General features: G+C 47.0%; 1 protein-coding gene across 12 annotated transcripts in view; it reads left to right on the top strand.

Annotated features, from left to right (window-relative positions):
* ZNF532 (zinc finger protein 532) overlaps nt 1–14,057 on the top strand; it is a 110,697-nt gene extending 96,640 nt beyond the window's left edge. For all 12 annotated transcript variants that reach the window (XM_058691939.1, XM_058691944.1, XM_058691943.1 and 9 more), the window contains 3 exons: nt 7,979–8,091; nt 10,425–10,572; nt 11,973–14,057. In XM_058691939.1, coding sequence (XP_058547922.1) covers nt 7,979–8,091; nt 10,425–10,572; nt 11,973–12,467 — 756 coding nt within the window. In that variant the 3' untranslated portion in view covers nt 12,468–14,057. The remainder of the gene's footprint in view (nt 1–7,978; nt 8,092–10,424; nt 10,573–11,972) is intronic.
* The last annotated feature ends 5,247 nt before the right edge of the window (nt 14,058–19,304 follow it).

The following is a 19,304-nucleotide window of genomic DNA, read 5'->3' as shown; positions in this document are numbered from 1 at the left end:
TACCAAGTGCCCTGCCAACGAATGTCGAGTGATACGAACCCCTTCTTTTCTCTCCTTTGCCACCCACATTCAGCCCATCCACAGATCCACCTTTGAGATACATGCCAAATCCAGTCATTTGTCATCACCTTTACTTTCCAAACCCATGACACTTAAGTCTGTCGCCTCCACACTGGTTCTTTGCTTCTACACTTGGCAGCCAGAGTGACCTTGATCATATTATTATTCCTCTGCTCGAACCCATTAGTGTCTTCCCATCAGGCATCATGGATGACCCATTGGTGTCTTCTGGTCACGTGTCATGCATGACACAAAGTCCCCATGGTGGTCCACAAGGGCTGTGGTCTTGATCTGACCTCCTCACCTGCCATTCTTCTCCTGACTTCACTCCATAGAAAACCGTAGAAAGGGTGTGATGGGGCAGTTCGCTGTAAATGGCTCAGAAACATATGGATAGATGTCCAGCATCCCTAGGCATTGAGGAAAAATAAAATGAAGTGCGGTTATAATATTCTACCTACCACTTTGGCAAAGTTGAATGGTGATCTGTAAGGCCTTTGGTGAGTGAGCCCTGACTGACACCGATGAGGTCCTTTTTGAGGACAGTTTGGCAAGAAGTGTCAAAGGGCCTTGACATTTTTCACAACTTCTAAACTAGAAAGACTTTTCAGAAGTTCATACCACCGAAATAATTGGTTGACTACAGACACTTAAAAAACATTTTTTTTAATGTTTATTTTGAGACAGAGTGCGAGCGGGGAAGGGGCAGAGAGGGGGAGACACAGAATCCGAAGCAGATTCCAGGTTCGGAGCTGTGAGCACAGAGCCCGACGCAGGGCTTGAACTCATGGGCTGTGAGATCATAACCTGAGCTGAAGTTGGACGCTTAACTGACTGAGCCACCCAGGCACCCCTGACTACGGAAGTTTTTTTCTGCAGTTACTGGAGATTTGAAACAACCTAAATCATTAATGAGAGATAGTTAGATACATTATGGCCCATGTATACAATAGAATACTGTGTTGTGTTAAGAAGACTGTAGAGAGATCAAAACGTGTAGCTGGATATGAAAATAAATCAAGTTGCAAATCAAGATGTATAGTATAGACTCATTCTTACAAGTACACGTGAACGTGCATCCAGAAGAGAAATGGGAAGGCTATGTATAGCTTAGAAATTGACACTGGTTATTGCAGTTGGTGAGATTAGAGGCAGTCTTTTCTCTCTTTTATTTTGTAGCAAGTGTTTGTTATTTTTTAGAACCGGAAACAGTAAGAGAAGGAAAATGAAGGCTGTGGTACCGAGATGCGCTGTATATACTTCACTTTGAAATGGCAGCTGCTGGGCAGGGACTCAGTCAATTTCCCCTGTCTCTTCGTCACCCGCCCACCTGACCGTAATAAGCACGGCACCTGCCCGAAGGTGGCGCCTTATCTGCAGTCACACAGGAAGACGTGCTCTTCCTCCTGTCTGCAAACCCCCTCCTGTCTGAATTCTCCCCGCTCATTGACTCCTGTCTTGCCTCTGTCCTCAATAGGTGCGTTTTTTCCGATCCTCTTATCGGTATTTAAACATGCTCCTGTCTGGCCCATCTTCCAAAAGCAAGCAGTGCTTGCCCTGTGTCCAGCACGTTATCCTACATTTGCTACTCTGTGATTACTCTGTAGTACCTGCTCATATTTTCCCAGTAGGTAATTGTGTATTTGGTTATTTCCTTTATTCATCCACACAGTAAATATTTACTGAATATTTTCTGTATGCCGAATGCCAGGGATATAGAGATGAGTGATTTATAGCTTCTAATTTCAGGGCGCTTACGGGGCACTGAAATTCCTCCTGAAATAGAAATTAAAAACTAGAAACTTACAGAGGGTGCGGGTTTTTCTTTGGAGGCAGAGGTCTACTGTGTATGTAGGTGTTTTGTCCACTGAAAATCTTTTACCTTAACACCATGAGTCATTAGGGAACTGCAAATTAAAACCTCGATGAAATACTACGAACCACCCTATAGAATGGCTACAATAAAATCACAGTCCCAACTGCTGGAAGGTGGCAGGACAGAGCTGGAGCTCTGCTCCATTGCTGGTGGAAACGCAGAGCACAGCCATCCTGGGAAGCGGGTTGATGGGACCCCGTAATCTCATTCCTAAGCCTTCACCCAAGAGAAATAAGATTATATGTTCAACCAGAATCTGTACGTGCGTGTTTGTAGGGGCTTTAATTCCTAATTCCCAAAAGCTGGAAACAGCCTAGAGGTCCTTCACCTGGGACGCAGATTCAGGAAGCGGAGGCGATCCATAGAATCCGTGGAATGCTGTCCCGCAACGAAAAGGAACGGGTTGCCGATGCGCTCAACAGCGTGGATGAATGGCACATGTGCTGTGCCAGTGAAAGAAGCCAGACTCCAGAAACTACATGCTGTACTATGTGGTTCCATTTATGTGACAAATGGAAAACGCAAAACCAGAGGCTAGAAAGCAGATCAGTGGTTGCCAAGAGCTGGATGTAGGAAGAAAACCTGGCTGTAAAGGGGCACGGGGGAATTTTAGAGGTGACGGAACGGCTCTGTGTCTATTTGTCAAAACTCCTAGAACTATACGTGCAAACGAGTGCATTTTCCATTTTGTAAATTACACCTCCGCAAACCTGCTGTGGAATTTTTTTGAGGCAACAGAAGGAAATTTTTTGTTGGTGGCGGTGTGGGCTATATTCACATTGTTCAACAGTCTAGATAGTATGAAGGAAGACAGCAAAAAGCCTCATTCCTACCCTGGCCCACCCAGCACCACGAAGTTTGTTATTATGGATCTTGAAGTTTCTCTTATGCCAGGATCATCGTACATGCATAGATGTTCTCTTTTTACTTCTTTCGAATGCAGAACACAGCTTGTGGATATCATCATTTTCTGCACTGGTCCCTTCCCGTAGTAGGTAGTAAATAGTTCCTTTAGTATCAGATTTGTTCTAACGCAGTTGATCCGTCAGGGAACGGTCGGAGCTTGATGTGGGTTCTGAGCTTGCTCACGTGTGACCCCATCCCTGAGAGAGACACTCGGTGAGCACAGAAAATCGTGGAATGGACTTGTGTCGGAATCCACAAAACACACGCACGCTCTCACGTCAGACTGTCGTCGGCGACTTCACCTCCCCGTTGAGTCACGCTGCCTACCCCTGGTGTTACACCTTCCCTCCGACCCTCAGATTTCAGGTAACCCTCCTTCCTCCACTTCACAGAATCTCAACAAGCCACAGCCCTCCCCCACCCAGTTGCACAGCATCCTGCTGTTAAGTGCGTCACCAATAGTTTTCGGGTGTTAGGCCCTTAACTGCGTTTTTGCTGGAAGCCCTGTGGTTCTTCATTGCATGATTTTGCTTATTGTAGTGATTTGTGACCCATGATACATGTTTATCACATTGTACAGGACTGACCATACCGTGTGCGGGCGTATCTGTGGAATAGATGGCCAAGTGGAAAGGTCCAGAGTTTTAGGAGTTCTGTCCTGTGGGATCACTGTTGGGACAGGTGGGAGTCTATACAGGTGGTTGGTTTTTCCTTTTTCACAGAAAGTGTTTACGATCGAGCTGAAGGGTATGTGTCAGCACGACTTGGGAATAATACCACTCCTGTTCATCCTAAATGTGTGGGTGATTCTGGATGTGTGGTGGTAATTAAGGAAGCTCTTCACATGTTGGTGGGAGGCAGAGAACCTCATGGAGGCAGGAATGTGTGAGGTGGGGACTTTTCTCCCTCTGACTTCTTCAGAGTCACCTGGAACGGAAAGAGGGCTTCAAGCCAAGAGACAAGAAGGGACTAGTTACCAGAATGGGCAGTGTCTGGTTGTGAGAGCCCATGGCGATCCAAAACACATTCACCGAGTGCCGTCCAGAAAGAATGGCCTTCAGGGGCCCTGGAGATCCCGGAGCTCAGGCCTTGAGCCCAAGGCTAGGGCGCGCAGAGCAAAGGAATTTGCTAAGAGAAACCACTGCTTTTCCTAAAGAATGTGAAGGTGGAAGAGTCAAAAATGGGAAATTAGGGAGAAAGTTTAGGAAACGCACCCAGGTATTTGTTTTACGGACATTTAAAGTTTTCAAAAATACTCAGACCCTGCCAGCTTATTCGTCCACCATTTTTTTAAAGAGCCCTATCTAAAAACAAAATAACTCCTCATTGAGTGGGAACACCTAACTGCAAAAAGTCCACGCAAGGCCCAAGTTCCTTCAATATCAGCTTGCGCTACACTGGGGCCAGGAGGAAGTAAATGACCTTGGCAAACAGAAGGACAATGGCACTTGACGCTTTTTCGATACCACTTTTGCCATTTTTGTTGGGTTGGTAAAAATTGCTTTCTGTGTCAGAAAGTGGCTGTATGAGCTATTCTAACACTGAAGATGAAAGTTGCGACAATAAACTAGGTAAGGCCCCTTTAAATAAGTTAGTATTTAAAACTGAACAAAGAAGGGAGTCACTTGTTTTCTTAGGTAATGGGAACACGGCAGGTTTGATCAGGAAGCTGGTGTTTAAACCTGTAATTTTCCTGTCACCCGTGATTTTGAAAGCCTGCTCCATTGTTTGGGGATTGCACCGCTCGTTTGTGCATTTTTTCATAAAGACGCTGGAAAAGAATATCTCACCCATTGTCAGTTCTTTTTGAAAACAGTAATTATTGATTCCGCTGAGCTGCTCATTTAATTTACTACCTACTGAGGATTTCTTTATTGATATTTCTCTATTAAAATTTCGGTTTGGGGGCATCTGGCTGGCCCAGTCAGTGGAGCATGGGGACTCTTGATCTCGGGGTTGTGAGTTTGAGCCCCACAATGGGTATAGAGATTACTTAAACAAATAAAATCTTAAAAAGATTTTTTTAATTTAACGTTAACATAATGATATCATAACAAGAAATGGAATTTTAAATTCTTCATCTTAATGGAAAACCCAGTTTGCATTCCTCTGAAGCCTCTTGCCTTTGTTATATAGTTAGAAAGATATATGTCCGTTCTCTACATGTTTTATGATGATTTGCTACAACCTTCTCGCTTTTAGAAAAATGCCTTGTGTTTTGACTCTTCTGGGTGATCTTAACATTGTCCATCTTCTACGTATAAAACTCAGTAGGAATTGGACATTAGACTTATGTACGTAGGTCTTCCATGACTGTTCTTAAAGCTTTTTATTCTAAAGAAACCTCTTGGGGTACCTGGGTGGCTCAGTCGGTTAAGCGTCCGACTTCGGCTCAGGTCTTGATCTCGTGGTTTGTAAGTTCGAGCCCCAGGCTGGGCTCTGTGCTGACATCTCGGGGCCTGGAGCCTGCTTCAGATTCTGTGTCTCCCTCTCTCTCTCTGCCCCTCCTCCTATCATGCTCTCTCTCTCTCTCTCTCTCTCAAAAACAAACAAAAAAGAAAGCTCTTATTCTCTGGTTTCATAAATGCTAATCCAAGACTCTAGGGAATTGTCTATGTTATGTGATCAAGATGTTTACGAAGGAATACCTTTGGGAAAAGAGTGTGGCTCAGAGGCATTAGTTGGTTATTTGCTCTGTTCTCTCTCTCTCTCTCTCCTTCCTTCCCTCCCTCCCTCCCTCCCTCACAGACATTATTCTCATGATATCCCAGATTATATGCTCAGGAAAATGATAAAAGCAATGCTTTGGCACAGAGAAGAAATGCCCTCCTTTGCTTCTGCCTAGGTTTTTAAACACGTAACAGACTGATGTGTTTTATTTAAAAGATAGTATTTTCAGCTCTCCTAAAATGAATTTGGATATTTTATTGTTATTCAGAAAAGAATATTTATTGAGGATTTCTCTGTGTCCCAAGCACTATGCTGACTAATTCACCACCGGCCCTTTCTTCCCCCAGCACTCTCTGAGGAAGGCACTGTTGTGATCCCCACCCTACAGTTTGGGGACTGGATGTTTATGGAGACACTTTCCCAGGGCATACGGTTCGATGCATGAGCGGTAGAGACAAGGTGCCAACCCATTTCTGGTTCTCCAGAGCCAAACCCAATCACTTAAATCGATTTGCTTACCAGTTTGAACAAGGGGCATATTTGTCAAGTGATTAATATAAAAACAATTATTTAAAATATTTATTCTTTCCGGGCTCCTGGGTGGCTCAGTTAGTTAAGTGTCCGACTCGGTTTCAGCTCAGGTCATGATCTCACGGTTTTGTGGGTTCGAATCCTGCATCGGGCTCTGTGCTGGCAGCACGGAGCCTGCCTGGGATTCTCTCTCTCTGCCCCTCTCCCGCTCATTCTGTCTCTGTCTGTCTCTCAGAAATAAGTAAATAAAACTTCAAAAAAAAAAAAAATTGTATCCTTTCTTTAACCACTTAGCCCACAATTGCTTTGCTTATCTCTTCTTCTTGCCATAAATAGTAATGTTATTTCACATGAGAACTTGTTTTTACTTCAGCCCTATTTTTAATTTTGCCAAATTTTGTTCTACTCATGAGGCTGGCAGTTATTTCTTGATCGGATTTCCTTGTGATACGACACCGTTTCATTCGAGACTTCAGTGCATCTTGTACCCAAAGAACGTGCTTTTAGGTTAAACCATTCATTTTACTTCCAAGGGTCCACATGAGAATGTGTTGAATTCACATAATCATGTCGTGGCCAAATTAGGAAACTTTTAACTTTGGTTTTCATCTCTTGATAGCTTTCTCTTGCTCTGTCACTGTCCCCCGACCCTCATACACACGTGCTGTGTGTTCTAATGGCAGACCACATAAAGTGGTTTCAAACTTGGGCGTTCTTTTTTTTTTTTTTTTTTTTTTTTTAACGTTTATTTTTGAGACAGAGAGAGACAGAGCATGAACGGGGGAGGGGCAGAGAGAGAGGGAGACACAGAATCGGAAGCAGGCTCCAGGCTCCGAGCCATCAGCCCAGAGCCTGACGCGGGGCTCGAACCCACGGACCGCAAGATCGTGACCTGAGCCGAAGTCGGACGCTTAACCGACTGAGCCACCCAGGCGCCCCATGTGCGTTCTTGAAATAACCAAATGGTAGTATTCAAAGGGCCTTTTGGAAAACTCTTCCCTTATGTAAGGAACAGTTAATCATTGGGGGGACAGTCAAAATGCTTAAAATTAGCTCGAGATTTCATTTAAAAGGGCATATTGGACAAGTTAACATTCTCTCTGGATGTACCAAAGTAAGTAATGGTTTTATTTGGTGTTCACTGAAGAATTATGTTTTTGTATAGTATCTGCTAGCTATTTGTTTGTTTGTTTGTTTATATCACAGCCAGGGGAGGGGCAGAGGGAGAGAGAGTCCCTGGCAGTCTCCATGCCCAGCGCGCGGGGCCCAAGCTCACAACTGACATGATCCGAGCCAGAATTAAGAGTCTGATGCTCAACCAGCTAAGACACCCAGGCGCCCCTTGTATCTGCTATTTAAAAATAACAGCTGTAGGGGCGCCTGGGTGGCGCAGTCGGTTGAGCGTCCGACTTCAGCCAGGTCACGATCTCGCGGTCCGTGGGTTCGAGCCCCGCGTCAGGCTCTGGGCTGATGGCTCGGAGCCTGGAGCCTGTTTCCGATTCTGTGTCTCCCTTTCTCTCTGCCCCTCCCCCGTTCATGCTCTGTCTCTCTCTGTCCCAAAAAAAAAAAAATAAAAAACGTTGAAAAAAAAAATTAAAAAAAAATAACAGCTGTATCTCTTTTGCAAAGAAATTTTATGTTTTCAGATACCTGGGGGTTTGTGTTGAGTCAAAACCATAAGTGTTTTGAGAAAAATATTTAATATTTTACTCTTCTCACGTTTATCCGATTCTCCAGAAATTAGTCCCTTCACGGTTACCCCACCCCTGCCCTTCCTTTTTTTTATGTATTAAGAAGAATCTGTTAGTTTTGTCTTTGTATTGCGAAGCAGCGAGGATTATGTAACTCCAACTGTTACGAAAGAGTTCTTAATTTTTAAAGCAGTTCTGTTTTTGTTCTCTTAAGTGACTTTCTATCTCTTTTCTCTTAACAAAGCAAATGAAAAAACACCCTTGCCGCCAGTGTGACAAATCTTTCAGCTCCTCACACAGCCTGTGCCGTCACAATCGGATCAAGCACAAAGGCATCAGGAAAGTTTACACCTGCTCGTAAGTCCTCATTTCTAACGTGCGAAGCACGGTAAAAGGATAATGCTGGAACTTTTCTTCGGCTTTTCATATTTTGCCATTAACTCTCCATTTCTGTGCTGCAGGTTATAGATTTCACTTTTTAGTGCTGTTCCATTGTTGGGACATAACAGTTTCTTGACTGGGCCATAACACTTAACAATAGTAAAATAAACAGGAGTTTCTGGCATACCCTGTGTACGTGCCCGGGTCCTTACCTGTTGTCCAGAGGGATAGATTTTATATACCTGAGCGTTTTGGAAAAGTGGTGGCTTTGCAGGTGCACAGGTGAATGAGATGCTTTTTGGTCTCTATAAGCGCAGTGATTTGCCAGCTTCGATTGGCAGGTTGATTGTCCAGTTGACTGGTTCAGAGCAGACCCTGATGAGGCCTGGTCGGGGACTCTGTCCTAGGCCGGACTGTTTTCCCTAATGCAGGGGCAGCCTTTTCCCAGCGCACACATTTGGCTCAGAGGTCAAATTCAAGGAATGGAGTAGGCCAACACATCGAGTGGGTGGTGATGCCACTCTGGACAGTCCTGAGCTACCTCTTTGGATATGAAAATCGGAACTTGTTAATATCATTAGTGAAAAAGCTTTATCACCCACTTAATCAGAACATGCCTCAAGTGAGTTGGTAACAGGCTTACTTACTTTAAAGCACTTCTCGTAACAGGGAGAGAACTAACAGACACAGAAGCCATGTAGCCAGCACGTAGCGTGTGACATGATCAAAGCAGGGCACAGAGGACCGTGTGTCTCAGGACACGCGTGATGGTTGGCTGTCTGTTCCTCAAGCCTTCACTATTCTTGATTAGTTAGGGAAAGTTGCTCGGGTAGGAAAACCGGGACGTAGACAACTCCTGCAGTGAAATGAAAGCCGGGAGTGATTTCGGTGAGGTGAGAACATTCTGTGAATCAGGCCTGCATGTTTGAGACTGCGCCGGAAGGATGGGAGGACTTAGAAGGAGGCCCTGGCTGAGAAGAAGGTAGGAAGGGAGTCTGGCGTGGCTTAGTCCTTCCTCCTCGGACGGGTTTTGTGTATTTCTCCCCGGAGACACCGTAAGGCAGTAAGATGCTCGGATCGTCTGGCCGATTTCCTTTGTGGTGCGGGGTTGGCACGGGCTCCCAGGGCTGCCCCTGCCGGGGTGGGGGTCTCTAACACGAAATCATCAGGGTGTGGGGCCAATCATTACAACATCTCCAGAAGGCTTTTTGAAGGCAGTAAATTTGATTCTGCATAAGACCATGAGGTATTTTCACCCTCCTTCACTGCAGTGGATTCTTGATGTCTGCCTTATGGCACCTGTAGTCACCACGGTCATTCACTTCTCTTTCTTTTTTTTTCCCTAAACCTGTTTTTGGTCCATTGCATTAAGAAAATGGCGAATTCATATCTTCTAAAGAAAAACTATTCATAATCGACAGGTTTGGGTCCCCCCCCCCCACAGAGATGAAATGAAAACTTAAAAGATTGACCTATATTGGCTATCTGTTGAGTTTTCTACATTTCAGTCAACTGAATGAACACATGAATTTCAGTGCTGTGATACCGAGTTTGTGCCCTGGTGAGGAATTTAACAGGGCCACACACCCTGTCTTCTCTTTGTTATGGCGGAGTGGACAGGAATAATTAACATCCACATGAAGGAATCCGGGAGGGACTTTTTCCATATTAAAGTATCTCTTATGCCGTAAATTTCGAGGGAACACGGAGTCATTGTAAAGAAAACTTCTGAAATTCGATACCCTCAATTTAAAAATGAAAAGTCACCTAGAATTCTAAATGAAGTAATACTTTAACCAGATCTAGAGAATAAGTAAACACCCCAGCCAAACTGAAGTAGGCTGATCCTACCGAGACGCCAAAACCGACAGAAAGCTTTCTACAGAAACCGCAAAAATTTTTCTCACACGCTGGAAACTGCAGTTCATGGCAGAACTGCTGTTTCATTTTGGGCCATCGGTATTCGCAAAGATCTTTTTTTGTTTGTTTGTTTCAGTTCATTTCTTTCCTTTTGAGAGAAAGAGCGGGGGAGGGGCGGAGGGGGGGGTGGAGAGAGGGTCCCAAGCAGGCTCTGCGCTGGCCGTCAACACCGAGCCCCACGTGGGGCTCAAAGTCACGAACCGTGAGATCGTGACCTGACCCGAAGTGGGACGCTTAACCGACCGAGGTACCCAGGCGCCCCTCACACAGATCATCTTGACCCCGCTGAGCATAGTGTTGGCTGGCGAAGGTCCCTTCGGTAGAGAGGGTGTTCTTCAGCGTGGGGTACTTTTCGGCAGGCGGGTTACCTCCTTGTCTTTGCCCCACAGGCACTGCCCAGACTCTAGGCGCACCTTTACGAAACGGTTGATGCTGGAGAAACATATCCAACTCATGCACGGAATCAAGGATCCCGACTTGAAAGAAATGACAGAAGCCACCAACGAGGAGGAAACAGAAATAAAAGAAGATGCCAAGGTCAAACATGGCAAATGTTCTCTTTACAGTGAAATTGTGTTGACTTGCTTTTTCCATTCACTCTCTTCGTTTAAGTTTCGCCGCAGTTACACAGGACTGTGCGCAAAGCTTATAAAACAATAGGTCAGCTCCCCGTACACCCATTCTTATCTTTCATCTTGCCCCTAAAAGGTATTAAGTTTCTTCTACATCTTTCCAGAAGCAGCTTGAGGGATCTACTTGTGTACAGAAATGATAAAATTTTCTGTGGACGCTCATCAGTTGGCTCTTAGCCAGAAGGTAGAAAGCTAGATGGCTTTTCTGGTTGGCAGTACGTCGGTTGTGAAAGGTACCAAGTGAAAATGAAGGGGTTCTCCTTAGTTTCGCTTCACGATGGTAGAAGATAAAACGATACATCTCTGCCTTATTTCTTAGGTCAGTGGCTAGCGAACTTGAATCAGCAGTATGACCGTTAACGTGTGTGTTAGGCGTGTGTGTGGCAAGCACGATCGGAGAGGCAGCAAGCAGTTCGGCAGACATGTAGGAGATCGCTCTGACACTGGGCTGTGTCTGGAATGTGCCTGGGTAGCAGCCCGAGTGTGCGCGATGGGGGAGCTGATCACTGAGTAAAGCCTAATCAGAATACGAGTCAGACTAGTGTCTCGTTAGTTTGTAATCTTTTCCCTTCCAGTCGTGGGGGTGGGGGTGGGGATGGAATTAAAGGATCTACGTGCAGGGGCAGCTCCAGGTCAAGGCCATGTATGAGTGGTGCCCTGTCAACAGGACAGAGAAGAGGTGGGCCGCAGAGCGGGCAGGAGGGGGTGTCCCTCTGGCTTGGACTTTTGGCCAGCTGCAAACGAGGGGATTTAATGTGGCTCAGATTTAGGCAGATGGGAGCGGGAGGGGAAGAGCACGGCCTGCGGGTCAGCCGTGTGACGAAGGTGAGTGTGCGGGAAAGCTCGGCTCCCAGACCAGCTGGGCTTCTAGCAGCTTTCCATCCCAGCCTCAGGAGAGGCAAAGTCCTGACCTTTTCTCTGCCCCGCCCCCTGCCTCCTGTCCACACCACCTGGCCACGGCTGCAGCCCCCTGGCCTCCCTTCTGTCCCCCAGGCTGCCTCCCGCCTCGGCTCCCCCGCCCGCCTGGACGCCTGTCCTCACCGCAGCGGGCCGCTGTGCAAACGTCGCCCACACCGAGGCCACCTCTGACCGTGCCTTGCAACCTAACAACCCCGCCCCCTCTGCTTCCCACCCCCATCCCATGCCCCGCTTTGCTTTCCTGGGGCCGCTGCGGGAGCCCCCGAATCCCGAAGCTCACACCACTTGTCCCAGCAGCTCTCGGGGCCTGGGAGAACTGGTGGTTTGTCACCCGCGGGGCAGAGCGATTTTCACGCGTGTCGTCCACGTTGTTCTCTTCCCTCCAAGGTTCCCAGTCCCAAGCGCAAGTTGGAAGAACCCGTGCTGGAGTTCAGACCGCCCAGAGGGGCGATCACCCAGCCGCTGAAGAAGCTGAAGATCAACGTGTTCAAGGTTCACAAGTGTGCCGTGTGCGGCTTCACCACCGAAAACCTGCTGCAGTTCCACGAACACATCCCTCAGCACAAGTCAGACGGCTCCTCCTACCAGTGCCGCGAGTGCGGCCTCTGCTACACGTCGCACGTGTCGCTGTCCAGGCACCTGTTCATCGTGCACAAGCTGAAGGAGCCGCAGCCGGTGTCCAAGCAGAACGGGGCCGGGGAGGAGAACCAGCAGGAGAACAAGCCCAGCCGCGAGGACGAGGCGCCCGACGGCGCCGTGTCAGACCGGAAGTGCAAGGTGTGCGCAAAGACGTTCGAGACTGAAGCTGCCTTAAACGCCCACATGCGGACACACGGCATGGCCTTCATTAAATCCAAAAGAGTGAGTTCGGCCGAGAAATAGCCACAGACCTTCCTGTAAGGAGAATCCCTGTCCACATTGGAATAAAAGAGACATTTTTGTTACAAAAAGTTTGCAGTATAATAGAGTTAACAGTACTGTCTAGGCTGTTGCAATATATTCTCTTCCAGTGTACCTTCTCCACCTGGTCGTGTATATCCTCCTCGATAAGTATGAAAACAGTATTTGAGTTTCAAAGAGTTTGTATATATTTAAATGAATAACTTTTTATACTCTTTGTTACATGTTTGTATCAGTATTTAGTGAAAAAATGTTTTGAGGTTTTCTTTTCTCGGTCTTTGGTTTTTTTGTTTGTTTGTTCCTTGGGTTTTGTTTTTTGTTTTTTGGTTTTTTTGGGGGTTAGACTTTTTCTTTTTGTACTGTTTCTTTAAACACAGAGTTCTTAGCAACAGGGGCAGTTCCTGAATTCAAATAAACCATTTTGTATGTTACAGATTTGAATGGGTTAACTAATTGCAGGCTAAGATAATGCCTTTTTTAGTGTTTTTAATTTTTAGAATTCACTATATAAATTGTAGGTATTGTGGGTCTCAAAAACACTAGGGACTTTTAAGTGTCTTAGCACTACCCTCAACGTGCCTGCTCTAAGCCGGCGAGTGCACCTGTCCCGTGCGACCGGTCGCACTCCGGCGTCTGGCATCTTCTTCCAGGCCACGCCCGACCGTGTTTAAAGCAGCCTGCAGGTAGCTTCCTTCCCAGTGATGGATCAAAACGTAGGCCAGGCCTCTACAGTAAAGCGCATGGATTATCCTCCGCTCCATTCTGGAACGGGGAAGAAGGGCGTTGCCAGGGGAAAACCAGGGGCTGGGGGTTTTTCTGGGCCGATGTGCAAGGCTGGCTGAAAGAACACAAGGAGATCAAGTCACCCAAGGGCTGGACTACTGTAACAGTGACACATATGTAGCTAGACCAGTAGATTTAGATAGTCGAGTTTTTGTCATGGAATTTATTAACTCCTACGAAGACACAACTAAAAATATCAAGTATTTCTCTGGCTCTTGACAGGAACAAAGAAAAAAACTCCCAGTTGACTTAACCCTTCTGAACCCTTTGCCGTCGAAAGAGCTGGCGTTTCCTGTTCTGGGGTGCTACTGCCAAACGTTCTGGTACTTGGAGTTGAGATGCACGACTCCACCTCCGACCTATCAATGCAGCAACCCGCGTGTCGCGATCGGCCGCTCGGTCACACGCTGAGCCGCCCGGCCTCAGTTCGGTCATTTCAATAAGTCTCTTTAATATTAGTAGTTCCGCTTTGTCAAAGCACAGCAGGGGTGGGCACTCCTCTGTCCCTTCCGTTTATAGTTCTCTGGGAGCGTTCCTATTTTTCAGTTTTCGTTTCTGTGTTTTCTTTGGCATTTTATACCTTGTATTTATCCCGGAACACGTTTTGTACTTTTTATTTTTACGAAAAAGGAATTCCGTTTTGTGTATATATAGGCACTTGCATGATATGCTGTAGTCAACGTTCGGTTCCTCGGAAGGTCTCGGCGCTGTCCGCTGTTACGCACTACATCCGTCATAACTGTATTCAACACATTTCGTATGTAAATAAACGTGGGACATTGGCCCTTGCGCTTCTGTGAGAGAGTCATTGATGGTGGGGCTCTGACATCTTCGTGAAGTTTAGGAAGCGAGGAGTCGCAGGGGCAGGACTACGGGATGTTGCAGAACTCTTTCCCCCTCCGGAGAATGGCACGTGCGTTCTCGTTAGCGCTCAGCTCTTTGGTCGCTTTCTCGTTGACCGCCATCGATTTCGTGGGTATGACGCAAGGGCGTGATTAAGTATTCCCACGCTTGAAATTCAATTGCTGTTACTTGTTCTATTTGTACTTGTATTTGCTCTAAGGTGTATTCATAGCACTTTCATGTGTTTCTGCATTTGAACCTTGCAATAAACCTGTGCGGTGGGCCGCGCGGGTCTTAATGGTCTAGTTGTACAGTTGAGGAAGCTGAGCTCCGATTCCGTTCTTTGCCTGAGCCCTCACAGCTGGTAAGTGGCTTTGCGTATTAGAACCCAGACGCTCTTGCTCGCAATCTTAGCGCTCGCTCTCTGTGTTTATGTACATATTGACAAATATTCATTTACTGAACAATAAAAAGTATGTGCGAAACACGACACTAGAATTTTTGTTTGTGGCGCTGTCTGGCTGTTCTAAGAGAAACCGGAAGTCTCTCTACTCTTAAATCCCCCAGAAATGCTCGCTGATGTAAAGTTAGCATCTCTAAATGCCTAGCTGAGCATCCAAGAAGGTTTCGAAAAACGCCCTGAGATCCAAAAGGAAAAAGCAGTAGAGATCCAGGGTAGCCCAGCACACAGGGCTGTAGCCATGGGAGGGAGCCTGGTTGATGCACCTGGAGAGCAGCCTGGTGAGCTGGAGGACAGGTCGTGAAGAAATGGCCTGGGATACAGCACACAGGTAAGGAGGTGGAACGTACGGACGAGCTTCGAAGTCCAGAAGGACAAAATAACAAGACTCATAGGAGTTCCAGGAAGAGGGAGCAGAATTGGGAAGGGGCCTCTGTGGACAATTCTTAGCCATTAACGGAAGACGTGAGTACTTGGGGGTAACATGGTGTACATGCTGAACAGAAGCCCACGGTGGGACTCGTGAGTTGCAGCCATTCTTCCTTGGCGGTAGACCTGGATAGGGCGATGGATGCGAGCATTTGGGAAACGGGGCGTATTCGGACCAAAGGCAGAAACTGGGGCATGCTCTGTGAATTCTTAGGAAGCCCGTCTCCTCTCTTGGGTGGGGAGGTGGAGCTGAGGCTTACAGGATAGGCTCAGGCCAACTTGTGAAGAGCCTTGAATGATAGATTGAGGGGTTTGTACTCAGATAACGGATATTTGGACAGGGGAGTGGTATAACCAGACTGGTCGGTGGCCGTGTTTAGGATGGATGGTGGAGGGGTGTTTCAACCACGATAGGTTAGATCGTGCTGTGGTTACAACCCTAACTCTCAATGTCTTAAAACAGCAAGGCTTGGGGTGCCTGGGTGGCTCAGTCGGTTAAGCGTCCGACTTCGGCTCAGGTCACGATCTCACAGTTTCTGAGTTCGAGCCCCGTATCAGGCTCTGTGCTGACAGCTCGGAGCCTGGAGGCTGCTTCGGATTCTGTGTCTCCCTCTCTGTCTGCTCCTCCCCCGCTCATGCTCTGGCTCTCTCCTTCACAAATAAATAAAAACATTAAAGAAAATTTAAAACAGCAAGGCTGGTTTCTTGGTCACCTTGGATGTTTGTTGTGGGTTGACTGGAGACATTGCTCCAAATCTTGTCCCCTTATCCCTCTGTCACAAAAGTTGCTGGTTCCTGTGGCAAAGGGAACGTGCAATGAAATGCTGTGGCCTGGAAGTGATAGATGTTATTCTTCACAGCTCATTGGCCAAAACCAGTCACGTGTTCCCACCTTCTCACAAGGAGGCTGGGAGTACCATCCTACCAAGCGCCCAGAAGAGGAGGCTGCACATATTTGGGCAGCATAAATGGCCATCAAGGACCAACGTTTAAATCGGTATAGGCATAGTGTCGACCCAGCCATCGTCATGAGGACTCAGCCCAGGGTGGGAAGGTCGGCCTGGAAAGGAGCTGTGCTTATAGGTGGCATTTCAGAAGTGGTACCAAGAGAGGATTCCGTGCCGTGGAACACAAAAGAGGGAACCAGACTTCTTTCTTTTGAGGTTTAGATTACTTAAATAGAAATACGGAAGTCAAAACGACAGCGGGTTATGGGAAAGTTTGCACTCTAGATATACACACAAGGTATGTTTTTGTTGGACGATTTTATTTTATCAGTAATTGAGTAACAGTCATGCATAAAGAAGAATGCCAACAAGGTGATGAAGACTAATAAAATGAAAGGAAGACATCAGCTCAGACTTCCTGGCGTAGACCACTTCTTCCTCCTAAACACATTCTCTGCCAATTCTTGGCTTCTGCTCCAGGAAGTATTCCAAAGAACAACTGTTCCTCCCCGAAGCTCCGGTGGGCGCTTGTCCAGGTCAGAGGGCTAGTGAGTGCTGTCCCAGGGTCTTTGACCAACAGGGAAATTTACTGTTGGAAACGTTGGCCAAGGTAAATATATTATTTCATGTTACTATATTCATCATGCTGTGAGCACTGGTCTTTTGTTTTAGAGAGAGAGAGCGGGGGTCTCGAGGGGCAGAGGGAGAGCGAGAATCCCAAGCAGGCTCCACACGCTGCGAGGAGCCCGAGGTAGGGGTCCATCCCACGACCCTGGGATCATGACCTGGACCCAAACCAAGAGTTGAATACTCAACCGACTGAGCCACCCAGGCACCTTTTTTTTTAAGAAGCCCAAGCAGAAGGGGGGGGGGGGGGGGGCGTGTGTGGAAGAAAATACAGTTGGAGAACTTCGTAAAATAAAATACGGCTTATTGGAACCATTGAACTATCCAAAGAATGGTCCGAAAATAAAGAGGGATGTGCTAACTGTGGAATGCTGCTTGTACCATTTATAAATGTTACACCAAAACACGCTCCCCTTGGGAATCAGAAGCCGTCAGGGTCCCATATTGGAGCTCTTCATTCTAAGTGTACATTTTCTAAATAAGGAACCTGGAGCTTGTTACCTTAAAAACTTGGCTCCTAATCTGCCCGATTCATTCTTTGCTTAAATGGACCCTTGAATCTCCATGTGTACTTCGAGTTTCTTTTTGCAGTTCTGAACCTCCTATCCCTGCAGAGTTCATTGTCAACTTTTGGGATAGGACAGTGTGCACTTAGATCTTGGCAAAGAGCCTCTCTTTCTTCGCCAGAAGCTTCTGGACTAGCCAGTTGTATTTCCATTGTCACCGTCGCCCCCAAACCTCCTATTTTGGATAGTCCAGCCTTGGTCCACACGATTTGGCCAAGAGGCTGAATCTGAAACTTGGCTACTGTTAGTTTTCCCTATAAAACAGAACATTCTCTTTTCACATCTGTTTCTCCCTCCTACTGTCCTGGGAGATTTTGATGAACATTTTAGTAGACTCAGTACAGTGGATGATAAAGCTGTCCTCAGCCTATGTTTTTCTGGGGGTTTGCACATTTCTATTCCCTATCTTTATTGGAAAGGTAGATCTGGGAGTGCCCAGCATTAGATCCTTTATGAGTTAGGCTCTTAGCAGGACACAAACAGCACAGTAAGAAAGGTTTAAGTTCAAAGAAATTAAGGAAGGGATTATCACAGAAGGTGGGGCCTGGAGGCACCCCGGGACTCAGCAGTGGTGGGGAGCCCTTACCAGCCCCAGGCCTGCCGAGCAGGGCCGGGCCTAGAGCCACGGCGAAGCGAGGAGGGTGTGGGATGGAAATTATAGGGAAGCTCGTTGCCACCCACTCAGAGATTTCCTGCCGTCACCTCCCACTGGCCAAAGCCAGTCTAGAAGACAAGCCCCGGTCATCCGGAATATCAGTGTGCTGGGCACAGAGCAGGACAGAGAAGGATGCACGATGGATCTGGGGTACGGGAACATTATAACGATCAGGCGCCTAGCACAAGCCTTCAGAAACGCGCGCTTTGTACTTGTTTCATTGCCAACGTGCATTTTGTCCCCTTAGAGGCTGGCTGTTCGCTGCAGCAGGGCACTTTGGATTCCACATTTACTTTTTCTTTCTAATTACTTCTCCAGGTTTATCCTGGAATTATACCCTTTCCTTCGTGGTTATTTTTGCCTAAGGAAACAGAATAGCGTTTCCCAGAAAATATTCTTTGCTACCTTCCAAATTCAATTTACGCGGTTAGTTCTGACTCCTAAAACAGCACCGTTTATAATGTGTCACGGTATTTAAAGCAACTGATTATTCAATTTGCTTTGCTGTTTTATCACAAGCTGCTTATTCTGGAGCTCTTCTTATAGTTAGGATCGTAAATTACACTACCATAGCAGTTCTGTTTCTAAACACAGTCCGTCACAAGACGACGTACTCCTCTAGGGGAGCTCTATAATTCCAGTCCACTGTATCACACCTCCAACTCCGTTCCAGAAAGTGTGGGGTTAGTCCAAGAGTAACTTTCTGACCTTCAGGTCAGGTTAAGCCAAGTTTAATTCGATTGGGTGTTTCTGGATAATAAACATCAATTGTTTTCTCTCTCTTTTTTTTTTTTTTCCTTAAGAACAGGGCAAACACAGATCTGCTGACTGGAGAGGGTGGCCTGATACTGACAAGTCAGGAGGAAGCGGAACCACATATGACAAAGGGAATGACCCTACCTTGGAAAGGGTAGAAGATGTGTCTCTAAGTCGGGATAATGGGCATTTATCTTGGCTTTGTCGGTTCGCCATCTGACCTCTTTCCAGGGTGGGGGAGGCTGCCGTGGCTCGGGTCTCAGCCAGAGATGGGTCTTCGCTCCTTACTCTGGAAGCCTGAAGGTCCCCCTCCCTGACCCCCAGCAGCCAAACGGCAGGCACAGAATGGCCGCTACTTGGCCAAAACGATGCTTCTGCTTTGACTATTGCGTTAAAGTCGCCAAGAAGCAGGGACACGTGCCACGTAGTCATTCTGGTGGCATGGTGACAGTGACATTCCTCGGCATCTCTTCTTAGCGGGGAGCTGGTCTGCCTTCCAGGAGCCGCTGACTTGTTTGGGATCCGGGCAGTGCTGTCATCACGGTGGGACATTTTCAAAGCCCGGGCTCTCGCTTCCCTCTGAATAAGACACCGTCGAAGCAACATGACAGTATCAGTTGTATTAGAAGAGACTTGGCCAAGGCGAACAGAAGGGTGTGCGTGTCGATAGCCGTGAGACCCCAGCAGACCTTCCCTCCCCACATTCCTGTCACCTCACCAGCCTCGTGTCCTGCCTCATTTCCCTTGCCCCCC

The sequence above is a fragment of the Neofelis nebulosa genome, chromosome 11 (assembly GCF_028018385.1).
Source record: "Neofelis nebulosa isolate mNeoNeb1 chromosome 11, mNeoNeb1.pri, whole genome shotgun sequence".
In the NCBI taxonomy this organism is placed as follows: Eukaryota; Metazoa; Chordata; class Mammalia; order Carnivora; family Felidae; genus Neofelis; species Neofelis nebulosa.
This window is presented reverse-complemented; position numbering and strand designations above follow the sequence as displayed.